Genomic DNA, 13,940 nt, shown 5'->3' with positions numbered 1-13,940 from the left:
GGTGTGCGGACAAGGGCAGATGGGCGAGGAGGAGAATGCACTTTCACCACCTTCCTCCTAATTGCATGCAGGCGATGCGCGAGCGCTGCATAATTTATTGCCTGGTGCCGTGACCAGGATCCAAGCAACACCGTGGCGGTTGGCTTAAAATGTGCGCCGCCCGGGGAATGATTTTCCAGCCGAACGGGAAAAACTCGCCGCCGCTGTCAACGTGCGCGTCGCGGTGCGCGTATGCACGGTTGGGCGGTTGTTGCTTAATCATTCCAATATGTTTGTCAGTCATAATCAGTCAGCGAAGGAACGGTGCTCTCGCATGGCGATGCCTTTTCGGCTATTTCCGTTAATTGCCCGGCGGTTGGTTGCACTCAACGATGATGCCGAGGTTGAGCAGTTTGACTTGAAACGATCGGCTAGGCAGCAGCTCCAGTGGCACGATCAGATCGGTCATTGTGCCTGCGTTAGAGCTGTTAGAGCTGTTCTAACGCACTTCTTCTGATGGGGGTCGGTGTGTCGCATGATTTGTGTTGATTTTTACACGAGCATGTACCTCGAACGAATTTAAATGCGACTCTTCCTGCAAAGCTTTTCCACCGGCGGAAGATGTCACCGCTGACAGTTGAATGATTATTTCAAGAAAGCGACCCTAACCTTTATGGCCTCGGGTAAACAAAGACATCGCTTACTCTTACAGTAATTCCTTTCCCAATCCCCATTGTTCGTACATTGTTTCGGCTGCTCGGTGGGATGTTGAACCAGAGACACTTCACGCATCAGCAGGGTTTCACCGATGTTCTTCCAAATATCGTGGAGGGTTATAATGGAATTAGGATTCGTCGTCCAGGAGCCACTCTCGCACAGCAAGTGCATCTAAAATAATTAGAAAGTAATGAAATTAACCGAGTGCACCCTTCAGGCCAGTAGTGCGCCGGCACAATAAATCACAAGCTGGTGTAATTCGATTGGGATGACATAATGAAGAGATATCGTTCCCGACACTTGTTTCCCATTCTGGATGTCAGTCGGGTCGGCGAAGGATGATGATGTGCATTTATTTTATTTTTATTATTTTTTTATGTGCAATATGCACACATAACACCGAAACTAGAATCTGGAGCTAGGAACAATGTCTCATCTCACTTGAGTTTTGGCAACAAACACCACATCCCGGCAGCCAGTTGGTTGAGCTGACAATCGCGAAGCAAAACCTTCCCAAAATCGGACCCTCGTCCGCGTGGTAGGACCGACAGTCGGGATGAAATGTTCGAAAGCAGCCAAGCGAAAAGCCATCTGTAATTCACTTTCGGACCGGCCGTAACATAAAACACTCCTCCCTGCCGGTACTCCCTTTGCAGCACAACCCATGTTAGGCCTAATCGTACATCCCACGGGAACTCTTCCAAGTACCAGGTCACTGGATGGTGGCTGGATTACTGTTTTCCCTTTTGCTTCGATTTCCATTTTCCTTTCCCATTTTTTTTTTATTTTATTTCGGCTGCTCTCTCGAACGCGATGACGTATAATTTGTACCACAAACAATGGAAACATGAAGCCGAAGGATTGCGACTTAATGGGGTTTCGGGTGTGCGGCCGAGTGCGTCCTGTGTGTGTGTGTGCGCGCGATTTTATTCACCCTTGAGGATAGGTTTTTCATTTCCCCCGTGCGATGCTGTGCGCAAATCATCATCACGGCAGCAAGGGCGGATAGAATGTGTTTTGCCTCGTTCGGTAAACATTACACCCCATTAACGGGCGTACTTTCGACGGCTGGAAAGGGACACTCACTCTGGAGGAACACACACACGCCAGCCCTTGATGGTGACGGTGCGTTATGGGGGTTTATCTATGTTTGGCGGATTAATCTCAGCGTGCGACATCCGAGACAGCCGAGGGGTCGAGGGAGGAGTTGAAGTGGGGAATAACCGGAGATGCTAGAACTCTCAGCCGCGTACGAGCCTTATCACTGTGAGCACTGTTACGATCAGTTGTCAAACAAAACCGTTCATCGTGTACATGTTTTGAAAAAGAGCAGCATAATGTAGCATAATGTCCACTGAAGCATAATGTAGAGAGGGAAGGGGGGGGGGGGGAGAGATGGAAGGGGGTGCTTTCCTACAGGTGGACGACCAGATGTGAAGCGTTTATTTTCAGCAGTTGCTAAATTTAGTATCACCACCGTAAAATTTATTTTAAACGATGTAGTGCAGAAAGCATACTATTAGGCGCATAATAAAGCAGGGAAAATTAGGTGAAGGCGGACACTTAAAGAATAATTTAAAATCTCTGTTAATTTATAAATCCGGTCATGAGCGACGCAACAACCTTCTTTTGCATCTATTTTTCATGAAAAAGTTCTTAACCGTTATTTTACTATTGTTATTAAGAATTGAGTCTGATATCCGTTTAGTAAAAACAACCGCATTTAACCTCACACCCTGGGGAGCTGGTACAGTTGTTGAGAGCCACGTTTTCTTCTAGTTTGATTCCAGCGAAGCTGCTCTGGCCGAAGATAACAATCTGCTAAGTCGTCAAGAAATGTACAATTTATTTACACATGGTTTATAATCGAATAAATCAACAAAGCAAACTATCACCACTGCCTTGCATCATACACATATGGTTGAATCCGTCCCGTAAGATCAATTTTATTGAGCATCTCTGTCCATATTATTTAAAACAATATGCTGCCTTTTTTGTTTTGTTTCCTAGTTCGCTTCTTTTTTCTTCACACATACGCACGCATGCGACCACCAATCGGACGCAACAATTGGAACAAACAAAACATATTTAATAGAACATCCTATACGCACTTCCTGCTACAAAGTGTATTCGTTCTCCCCTCACGCGCACATGCTTCAGGCGGTGTATGCAGAAGACGGCGTTCGATTATTTACATTGTTTAAGAATAAATTCTTTTCTTTTCGCTACAAAAAATACAAACACACACACACACACGGAACCGACTGTAAACCTAGCTGAACCGGATGCTAGCTTCGCTATCTTCTCGTCAATTTGCTAATTTGCTAGTTTTGCGTCGTTCATGACGCTACACAGTGCCTATTGCGGTGCGTTGTGGCTCGCTCCTGCCAACCAAAGCATTGGGTAAAAATCGTTTTTAACATAAACAAGCTGAGTAGCTATTTAGCAAGGGATTTCGTTGGATCTATTTGGGGTTACGGGTTACGGGGTACGTATGTTCAGGTGTGGGCTAAGCGGTAGTAACAAATCAATTATACAGTAGTATTGATCCCCTACCCCCGTCTTGCGACAAGGAGAACACTTTGCTTACAAACAACCTGTAGTAACAAAAAAACAGAAAAACGTAACGAAAAAGCGCCTAAAATTTCTTCTTTTACTCAGATTTTCATTACTATCGTAAACCTATTACCTGCCATAAAATGATTGGTTTAAGAATTCTGCTTTTTCTTCGTCTCGGCTTAACACGACCTTCTAAGGTTACGCCGGCCGCCTAATCTAAGTGTCTTACTTAGACTTGCTCATATACTCCACAGTTGGATAATCAGCCCTCATCACTACGGGGGAACGATCCCTGTTGGTGTTTGTAACCCTGGGGATCAGCCGGGTGCAGATCCAACGGGCTGACCCTGGTTTAAGAAAGAGTCATTGCATAGAATTAAAGTGGCTCAGAAAAGAAAGGTTACCGAGGCGTGACGACATGTGTCCTCACTAGCGATGACTGTCAACTCTACCAAGCGAAGAGTCAACTCTACCAATTATAGATGAGTCTCGCTAGACTCATTCTTTCAAAACAACGAATGAATCAAATCTTCATATTTGTCATCCACGGCTCTTCAAAGAGCCGTGATAGCGTTATCAAACAGTCTCTCTTAAAGCCCGTTGTCGCTGGTTCCGAACAAAGGTTTTTTTCTTGAAAGTTCAAAGAGTCGATACATTGGAGAGAAATTATTGTTTTAGAAGAATGACTCACAATATTCCAGAGCCATTCTTCTAAATAAAACGAATATCACATCGCTAGTCCTCACTTTCCATGCTCTTAAAATTAACAAAAAACAAATAAAAAACAAACAAGAGCAAGATCCTTAATTAAGCGCAAACGATCGTTTGTCGCGGTTTTTGCCGCGCGAAATCGTGCGTGCCTTAAAGGCGGCCGCATTAAGGAAGCGCTGTTCGGCTTTTACCGTTTTCCGCAGCCGTTCCGGTTCGTCCATCTTCGGACCGAGCTGGAACACCTCCCGCACAAACACATTCTCCGCCAAGTGCACATTCATGCCAAAGCCGAGCGCATTCCGCAGACACGTGTACTGATGGTGGATGGCCCACGTGTTCAGCACCAGCAGCTCGCGACCAAACTTGATGCCAATCTCGGGCGAAATGTCCTCCTCCAGATAGTGCAGCACGTCCCGGAAGGTGGCCCGCTGCACCTTGCGGTCCCGTTTTGCCCGGTACTTGTGTGCGTCGGTCGCCAGCTTCTGGGCCAACTCGATCAGATCCGGCAGCTCGTCCTCCAGGAACTCGTCGTCGTGCTGGCGGCCGAGCTCGTACATAAGCGCGAGCGTTTCGCCCGCCACCATGCGCACTTCCAGTATCGGGCTCTGCAGCATGCCGACCAGATTGCGCACGGACGGTACGATCCCGGTTCCGGCACCGCCGCCCATCAGCGCTACAAACTCGCCCGGCGGCAGCAGCGTCAGCAGCAGCGCCCAAGCGCTCAGTGCCGCACTGTGCAGCGCACCGGCATCGTTGCTGGCACCGCTCGGGCTATTGTCGCCCTTCAGGAAGCTGCCGGCAAAAATGCTCTGTAGCACCTTCATCAGCGGCAGTATCTCGCCAAGATCGTCCACACCGACGAAGCACAGCAAGCCGAGCGCGGCACAGCACTTTGCCCGCGCATCGTACGCAGCCGACCCGTCCTGTGCCGTACTGAGCAGCGCCGGCTTCAGCACCGTCACCAGCTCACCGATATCCTCCAGCGCTTCAATCTGGATCACCAGCAGCGGGATGATGCGGGCGGCCCACGACTGCTCCACGCCTTTGCCGCGCCGCAGCGACTTCTCCACCGCATCCATCAGCGTCACCTTCCGGTCCTCCAGAAAGTCCGGGATGTAGTGGTGCACCAACACCTCGTTGATGATCTGGAGCGCGTTGATACGCGTCTGTTGCGCCTTGTCCGACGCATTCTCGATCGCCTGCAGAAGCTTCTCCTCGTACTTCTCAAACCCACCGCTGCCCGATTCGCCCGACTCGCCCGACTCGATGCTACCGTTCGGACTATCCGCTAGCTGCGTTTCCGAATGGCACGAGTAGGTGCTCGCATTATCGTTCGACGTTTCGTCGTCCGATTGATCATTATTGTGCTGCCAGCTATCGGCGGCTGTAGATGTGGGAACATAAATTGAAAAGAAAACGGCCCCCCAGGGAAGGGGTATTAGTAATTTCCACTGGCGAAAGGTACTATTTGGATGCGTGTGTGTGTGTGTGTGTGTTTTCTCCCTCTGACCCGTATCTTATCGCAGCACGCGTCAGAAGGTGAGCTTCTGACCCGTGGTCACTTTACTTGGCAAACAGCAACCTCAGTTCCCACCGATGACTCTCCCTTCCTTATGCCTAAGATGCAAGAAAACACGCGCTAATGCAATGATGAATCGAAAATTGGCCGTGCTGTCACACTGCACACTCAATCAGTTTCCTCCCCCACTGCTTCTCTGTGCTTCTCACCGCACACTCCACCAGTGCGCAATCGCGTGCATACCAACACAGAAACAACAGCAACAGCACAGGTGTATGCGGTTTGGGTTACTGTGAGCTAATATTGTTTTATGTTTTTTTTTTTTATTCGATGCTGAGTGGATGTGACTGAACAAAGACCACGAACACAATGCAGCATACATTCGACAGTTTGGCCCAGTTTTTTTTTAAATACCATTGTGTTTTTCCGCACTCAAGCCCCAAAAAAAGGTAATATTTTAGTGGATCGCAAAAAAAGAAGATGCAACAATATTAAATTCCGAAAGTGATTCGTTCTTCACCTAGAATTGGGCTTGCCTGTGGAAGGGGAAGGAAGTTTCTTGAATACATCCAAATTGGGCACATGCACATAGCCCTTGGTCTAACGGCATGACTGATGACATGTTTTTCTTTTTGCACGACATTCAATTTATAGACAAATTTATCTACGTTGTCAGCACGTATTCAACTTAGTCTTAAAAAGACTAAAAATGCTTACAGTACCAAAGAGACCGTTAGCTAGCGGAAGCATGCGTGCACAACCCATGTTCGTGAGTCGTAGAACGAGGTCAAACCATGGAACCGAACATCAACACACAACTATCCCCATCCCTTCCCCAGCCAATGGCTCAAGGACGGCCGCAGCACGCACTGGAAAGCGACACAACATGGTCGTGGCGTGCGGTTACTAGTGATGGGTCAAACGACTCTGTTTTTTGCGGATCGACCCGGGTTCGTTCCAGTAGGAACCGAGCGCGCAACCGTGAATGCAACGAGTGCGAATCGACCTTGAATCGGATTGGATACGATATGATTGGGATTCGATAGGGATTTGATCCAGTTCGGATTTCAAAGGGATTTGATCCTATTCGGGTAAGGTTGAATCTATCGAAACTCGTTTTGATTAGGATTTTATATCCTCTGTAGCGAGAAGTGAGATTTTGTCCGTTTTGTTATTTCTGTGGAAATAGGAAACGATTCCGATTGGGATTCTATAAAGATTCTACAGGGATTCTAAAGTGATTCGACTGGAATATTTGAGGGATTCGATTGGGACGACGATTACGATTACGGATGACCCGCTAGGTTCGGTTCGTTCCCACCCATCACTAGTGGTTAGTGAATTTATATGCGACCGTGTGTATCTGTGCGCGTATTTCTCCCGTGCGGGATGTGAACCAATACACACCTGTGTGCTTTTTACGATTTCGTGGCATGGTTGATGGTGAGCTTCGTTGTTCGCTACGTGTAGGGTTTGTGATAGTATTCCTAGTTCAAGGATGTTTGCCGGAAAACTGGATAGCAGGAAACGCGTTGAAGTAGGTTGAATGAGGAGAAACTCACCAGCAGCTCCCGGTGTGTTTGTGTGTCTGTGAAAGAAACCAAAAAGAAAAAAAACAAAACGAATATGTGAAAATAAAAACAGTAAAAACCGTGGCAACAACCAAAAATTAGAAAAAAATCTTTTTTTTTTGCGCTCGTGTGTGTTGAGATGAAAGTAGGCGAATAATCGAGTCTTTTCAAGAGTCAAGGATGAAGGCGGATGGGTTTGAAGGGAGGGGGGGGGGGGGAAGAGAGGAGAGGAAAGCGGCTCTTACTTTCGCAAGGGAGATGAAGTTGAACAGAGCGGAATGAGAAGGCTAGAGGAATGTTTTACTCGAAGGTTAGAAATATATAGGACCGTTTGCGCGATTCTGCGATATAATTCACACACATGCGCCCTGAAGGCATCTAAAATCGTTTTCCCTTTTCCTATATTATTTGTTTGATGCAGCATTAGAGAAACGTGAACCACTTGCCTCTCTACGTGTGCCCTCCCTTCAAGTCAGCATGGAGACGAGGCAAGCGATCTGGGGGTTTTTTGATCCTGTGCCAACACAAACGGAAAAGAGCTTCTATCAGGTAACGAAGTCAGGTGGAAATTTAAAATAAAAAAGGAGCCAACAAAAACTACCCAAACCATACAGCTGTTCTAACCCACCTACAACGGCTCTCCGATACACTGGTCGCCCCCAACACACAGACACACACACAAACTCACGAAAACGATGCACTCGGAATAGTACTATACGCGACGGTTTCGATGCTGGTTCTCGCCCGCTTTAATCGTTCCTATTAAGCAACTTTAGGGTTAGGTTTTTTCACCTCTTGGCTAGCTTTTCGCGCCCAAAAACACAGCAAGCGAGATGATCCGAATAATTCAAACTAACTATCTTCCGCCTCGTTCATGTAAGCGTATGCGTGTGCCTGAATGCACACGGGAAAGCACAGACGCACGCGCTCGCGTGTCAGCTGCACCAGTGTCTTTTAGATGGCACTAATCAGGAACGCTTCCCTTTTATATGGCAGTAATTAGCACCGATTTCGACACGGTTCGCAACAAACTTCACCGCACTGGCAAGCGCTGCACAGCGAGCTACTTCCGCACCAACACCACCAGCGACGGACGCAAACGGTAACAGCAGTGAGTAATTGTCGTGGCCAATGTTATGAAATAATGAACAGTGCATGATGTAGTCCGACGGGCTGCTTCTCTCCCCCAGCGATGTTTAGATCCACACACACACACACTGAACGCACAGGGTAGGGTGGTGGGTGGGTGAATGATGCAGTCCAACAGAAAAATAAAATCGATTGCTTCTAATTCACTTTGAACTCTATCCTTTTCTATTTTGTTTCCTCCTCTTGCGAAATGATACCGTGATACTGGGACGCTGCGATGAGTAATGGCTGATTGATGGTAAGAGAATTGAAAAATTACGTACACCAAGCGCAACGCGTGCGTGCTCGTTTTGCTCGTCGTGCCAGAAGGAACTGTCAAGTAAGTGACAGTTGGTGCCTTTTTGGCCATTTTGACTTTTTCTGACTCATTGACAGATGCATGCAATACGTGAAACTTGTGACTTTTGGATTGGGCGGTTCAACGATACGTTTTGACAAGCATCCAGCGTTGCGCCATTCTAGGAACAATTTCTGGCGGAGTTGAACGTTAACGCGTCCCGATCGAGTAAAATCGTAGTGTTCAGTGAAAGTATTCAGTATTGGCGTGAAAGAAGGTATCATTTTACACTAAATGAGAGAAAAATATGTTTGATTAGTGTTGTTTCTAGCCGTACTCTTCGCTATCGGTGAGGTGATCAAGATTTTTACACACCCAAATAAAAGCCGGTGTAATTGTAGAATGTAATTAGGATAGGCATGATTCTGAATGTCCGAACCACTAACAAGCAGCGTCCGAAAGTATTTAATTAAGGAAATCCAACTCTCTTTTGGAATTCGTGGTGGAAATCGGCCACGGCAACCAGGCAAGCTTAGAACAGACGGACGAAAAAATAACCTCAAATCAACAGTTCGTAGAAATTCCACATCATAGTCCACATTCTTCCGGATGTATGTATGTATGTAGTATGTATGTAGAATATCACCGATGCGATCATTCGCAGCTTACATCAATTTTTATCGAAACAAAGAATCACACTACGAAAATGAAAGGATGCAATCGAAGCTGAATCGGATACATTGAAACGTCACCGCATACACGTTGAAACATGCAAGCGACGCAGGATATGTGCACATGATCAGATTGTTTGGTCATGTTGTGTGTTGCGCTAATACCGTTTGTTGAATCATTGCTGCTTCATACATCAGAGCCGTCACCCGTTTGATAATATAATACATTTTTTTCAATATCTCTTCCAGGAAACGATTATATCACCGGCAATTAATATACCGTGATTCATATTGATTGCATGTGAAACCGATAGCTAATACTATTTGAACGGAGCCTACAGTTAATCATTATGGACAAAAAAACTGCAAGTAAGGTGCGTCTGTTTCTGCGTTACACATTTATTCTAATTCCTCCTATTTTTTGTTCACTTTTAAGAAATCAAAAAGAAATGCTGTGAATGCCGTCGCAAGAAGAAACATCGCAAGAAGCGAAAAAAAATTAAAACCGAAAACGATATTGCATTCGCGGACGCGGTTGAGGCCCTAGAAAGAATCTCCTTAGGTAAATTCACTTTTTCTTTTTTCAGTTTCACTTATTTCAGTTTCTATTCGATGTATGAACCAAAATGTAAGCTTTCTGGAGGAATGTGGAAACAATGAACATTATAAATAAGGCATTTCCTCCTCACTCTTACAGTATCCCTGGCATACTCGGTTAAAAATGGGTGCATTTACTGAAAGAAAATATGGTTAGCCAAGCTAGAGTTGCGTTCCGAATAAAACGGAACAGTTCCGTCACGAGTGAAAACACTTCCCTAATCAAGCGACATCCAAAGTCCCTGCCTGAGCATGAGATATATTTTTCGAAAAACGTTCACATAAGTCGCCTATTCGAGATACAATTGGCTGTCGACCCTACAGCCTGGTGGACGCCGGCCACGAGAGATTTCACAATCAAAAGTTCAGGTTCACATGAGTTTTTGTTAAATTGTGTGGCTTTGCAATCGCTTTTTGAGATCCTGTTGCTTACAAAAACTATCTGTACGAGGCAACGGAGAAAAAGCTGAAATAGCATTCTTGGGATTCTTTGACAGTTTCACATCGATCGAACTGTTGAAGTTCGAAATTTACCTTGGCCCGCTGCCTTTTGAATTGGTGCAGGTGCATGGCGCAATATCCCCGCCGAAACACACCGAAACTAGTGGTGGGAACTCCGAGATGGATTAATGATTCAACTCCGACTGCGACCTGTAAAAACTGTACTATACTCCGTAAAAGATCCGTAGTAAACTCCTGAGTTTGCTTCAGATTAGTCCGGAGATTATACCGGAGCAATGCATAGTTTACTCCGGAGTTCATAAAGGAGTAATCTCGGATATGAACTCCGGAGTTCATAAAGAAGTAATCTCGGATATGAACTCCGGAGTGCACTGCATTATCAAATGCAGGTTACCCTATCAGCGGTTACCCCGGGGCATCGACCGCTTATTTTATTTCGGAGTCAAGACCAAAATCGCTGTCGATTTTGAAATAATTCTGTATCCTCAGATTAATCAGACTCTGGGAAAAATGACAAATTACCCATCACTAGCCTTAATAAGCTGAAATGAAACATCAAAAAGTGACAGCTAAATAACGCCTCTCTTTATTGATTATCACGCAAAAGAGAATAATATTGCTTATATATATATATTTTTTATCAAAGCTATTTACCCAAATTATTCGTACGTTTCCATTCAACATCCTTTATCCAAAGATCAGTTTATTTCCGACAAAATCCGTGATCACTGAGTGGAACCATCGTTTTGGCTTTGTTTTTTTTCGATGTGTCTCGCCGCCGTGTTGCTAGAACCAAGCTAACAAGCCGATCGCATTTTCGAAGCGTTTCAATACTTCCTATACAGTAAATAAAACACTCAATTCCTCGGTAGTGGATGCTCATTCTAACATTCGTTTCGTTCATACAGAGCCACCGTCCCAGGAGGCGAATCAACAACCCCCGGATCAGGTAGAGGAAGCAGCGATCGAGGGGATCATTTCTGACATGTTGGAGGGTTGGTACTGTCGGACCATGAACGAGGAAGCCCAGCGCAAAACCCCGCTCATGACCATGATAGAGCAAACGCAACCCAACGCGCTCGTATCCTCAATGAACGAGGAAACGCAGCACATGAATCCCATGATTTCGCTCACCAATGAAGAGCCACAGCCGCAGACTTCCTCTATGATGTCGATGGTAAATGCGGCAACACAGCAACGCAACGCCGCCGCAGCGCCTACCGGAAACGAACAGCCAGCGGTCGATGGGAACACCAGCGTAGAAGAAAACACTGATGAGGAGGACTCCGGCACATCCTATACCAATTGGAAGGAACTGTACACCGATTTGAAAAGGAAAATGAAAATTCTTATCCGTGTAAGTAGTTTTCAATTTAAACAGTACAGTAGCATTTTTGTGCACCAAGTTCTAGGCCATTAGACGTACACCACACTTCCTTGTGGACCTCCTGAAAAACCCTACTAATTCAGCGGACAAAGCGCTCTAGCACAGTAATTGCAATTAAACAAAAAAGGGGAGAACCGATTTAATGTTGGATCTTTAACTCCTAGTTTTTATAAGTTTTTCCAATAGTAACTTATGTGGGATGCTATCGAAGGCTGCCCGAAAGTCAACATAGATTATAGAGATTATATTTTTTTTCTCCTTCCAACAAATTGCAGGAAAACATCTATTTTAAACAGACTTTGGCGTTTCACCAGAATCGTTTGCTGACAGTTATACGCGATCGTTCGTTTTTGCTTGATCAGTTGCTAAAATATGAGTATCCGGAGATGACGTCGTCCGACAGTGATGAAACGGTGGAGTCGGATAGTTCAGTAAATGTTGTGGAGCAGCCGGCGAAAAAGCGTAAGACGGAAGCGTCCTCATCACAGAGCGCTGTTTCCGTAATGAAACCACCGGCTGCGCCGAAGCGCACCAAAAAGGTAACCAAAAAGCAGCAACAGCAGCAGCTGCAGCAACAACAACAGCAACAACAGCAGAAGCAACAACAACAGCAGAAGCAACAACAACAGCAGAAGCAACAACCACAGCAGCGGCAACAACAACAGCAGAAGCAACTACAGCAGACGCAACAACAACAGCAGAAACAACAACAACAGCAGAAGCAACAACAACTGCAGAAGCAACAACAACTGCAGAAGCAACAACAACAGCAGAAGCAACAACAGCAGAAGCAACAACAACTGCAGAAGCAACAACTGCAGAAGCAACAACAACAGCAGAAGCAACAACAACAGCAGAAGCAACAACAACAGCAGAAGCGGCAACAACTGCAGAAGCAACAACAACAGCAGCGGCAACAACAGCAACGACAACAGCAGCCGCAACAACAGCAGCCACCACAACAGCAGCCGCAACAACAAGTATCAGAACCGCAGGAACAAATTGCTGGGCAGGTGTTACAGATGCCTTCGCATCTCACTGTGCAACATCAACAACCTGATGCGCAACAGCAGCAACAGATGTTACAGCAAACAGAACAGTTGTCACAGTCTTCGCAAGATATGTTGGACCAACTGCCACCAGAGGATCAACTGCTTCTGCACATGCAGCAGGACAAATTAATGGATTTGATCAAACAAATACCGCAATCGCAGCAACTGCTGCAGGCATCTCAGCAGCAACCCCAGCCACAGCAGCAACAACAACTGATGCAGCCACACGGCTCACAAATATCGCAGGCTCAGCAACAGTTGCAGCAGATGCAACAGCAGCAGCAACAACAACCCCAACAGCAGCAGATCCTGCAAGCGCAACAGCCACCCCAGGTTGTACAGGCGCCGGTGCTGGTGAATCATCCACACATGATGCAGCTACAAGTGATGCAACAAACACCACAATCCCAGCATCAAACCCAGGTGCAGCAATTTCTGAACAATCCGGCGCCACAAGGTTTACCACCGATCAGACAGCAGCAACAGCAACTCCGGCAGCATCATCAGCTCGACCAGATGGAGTTACAGCAGCTGCAGCAGCACATACTGTTCCAGCCTTCCACGTACGTCCAGCAACCGGCAACGAGCAGTGCGTACCAGTTTCCGCTCTCGATGATGTCGCAGGTGCCGGCGGAGCTGCTCGCCACCGCTTCCTACACCGACATAGAGACGTCCATGCCCGGTGACGACGTATCGATGGAGAGTCAAATGACGAAGGAGGAACTCGAGCGGCATCTGCAATCGCGACAAACGATGCCCCAGGTGATACCGGAAGGCGAGCTACCGATCGAAATGTTTAGCAACAATTCATCCACCGAACCGCATGATCAGCTAAACTAAACATTTTGGAGGAGTACAGGGAGGTGGGTTGGAGGTTACAACCCCAATTTTTTTGCTCTTTTTCTTTCTATTAAACGAAATATCTTCAAGGATCTTCAAAGATGGCACGTTTTTTCGAACTAAAAACTAAAAAAACTAAACTAAAGAAAAACTAAAAAAATATTATTTGTTGCCTGGAATAGGGTTAACACTTTGAATGCCACGTTTACTTCCTTCAAGAGACCTCTGGTCACGAATAGTAATCGTGATGTATGGTGCAGTTCACTCGCACAAGAGTGTTTCTTGTAGTAATGGGGCGTAAAGGGCAGTGAAAGTACAAAAAATGTACAATTTTCCAGTCGTAGGACAGGACTGAGCACTCAGACAAGAGTCGAGGGTTTTTTGTTAGGTTGAGTTGAGTTCAGTAATTCTACCGTGGCGTTTACGATCAGTCGCTTCATTGATTAAAG

General features: G+C 46.1%; 4 protein-coding genes across 5 annotated transcripts in view; 3 read left to right on the top strand and 1 right to left on the bottom strand.

Annotated features, from left to right (window-relative positions):
* LOC126559422 (transmembrane protein 41 homolog) overlaps positions 1-13,940 on the top strand; it is a 452,775-nt gene that overhangs the window by 72,751 nt on the left and 366,084 nt on the right. The window lies entirely within an intron of this gene.
* Positions 1-13,940, top strand: part of LOC126557510 (facilitated trehalose transporter Tret1) — a 259,197-nt gene that overhangs the window by 213,505 nt on the left and 31,752 nt on the right. The window lies entirely within an intron of this gene.
* On the bottom strand, positions 4,027-6,940 carry LOC126557906 (interferon-related developmental regulator 2). Its single transcript, XM_050213821.1, has 2 exons — positions 6,893-6,940; positions 4,027-5,350 (listed from the first exon to the last, which is right to left on the bottom strand). Exons 1-2 carry the CDS (start codon positions 6,918-6,920, stop codon positions 4,059-4,061), a joined length of 1,320 nt encoding a protein of 439 aa, XP_050069778.1. The 5' UTR covers positions 6,921-6,940; the 3' UTR covers positions 4,027-4,058.
* On the top strand, positions 11,178-13,491 carry LOC126556648 (putative uncharacterized protein DDB_G0271606). The gene is made up of 3 exons (XM_050212039.1): positions 11,178-11,569; positions 11,875-12,245; positions 12,417-13,491. Exons 1-3 carry the CDS (start codon positions 11,198-11,200, stop codon positions 13,489-13,491), a joined length of 1,818 nt encoding a protein of 605 aa, XP_050067996.1. The 5' UTR covers positions 11,178-11,197.

Source organism: Anopheles maculipalpis, chromosome X, assembly GCF_943734695.1.
Source record: "Anopheles maculipalpis chromosome X, idAnoMacuDA_375_x, whole genome shotgun sequence".
In the NCBI taxonomy this organism is placed as follows: domain Eukaryota; kingdom Metazoa; phylum Arthropoda; class Insecta; order Diptera; family Culicidae; genus Anopheles; species Anopheles maculipalpis.
This window is presented reverse-complemented; position numbering and strand designations above follow the sequence as displayed.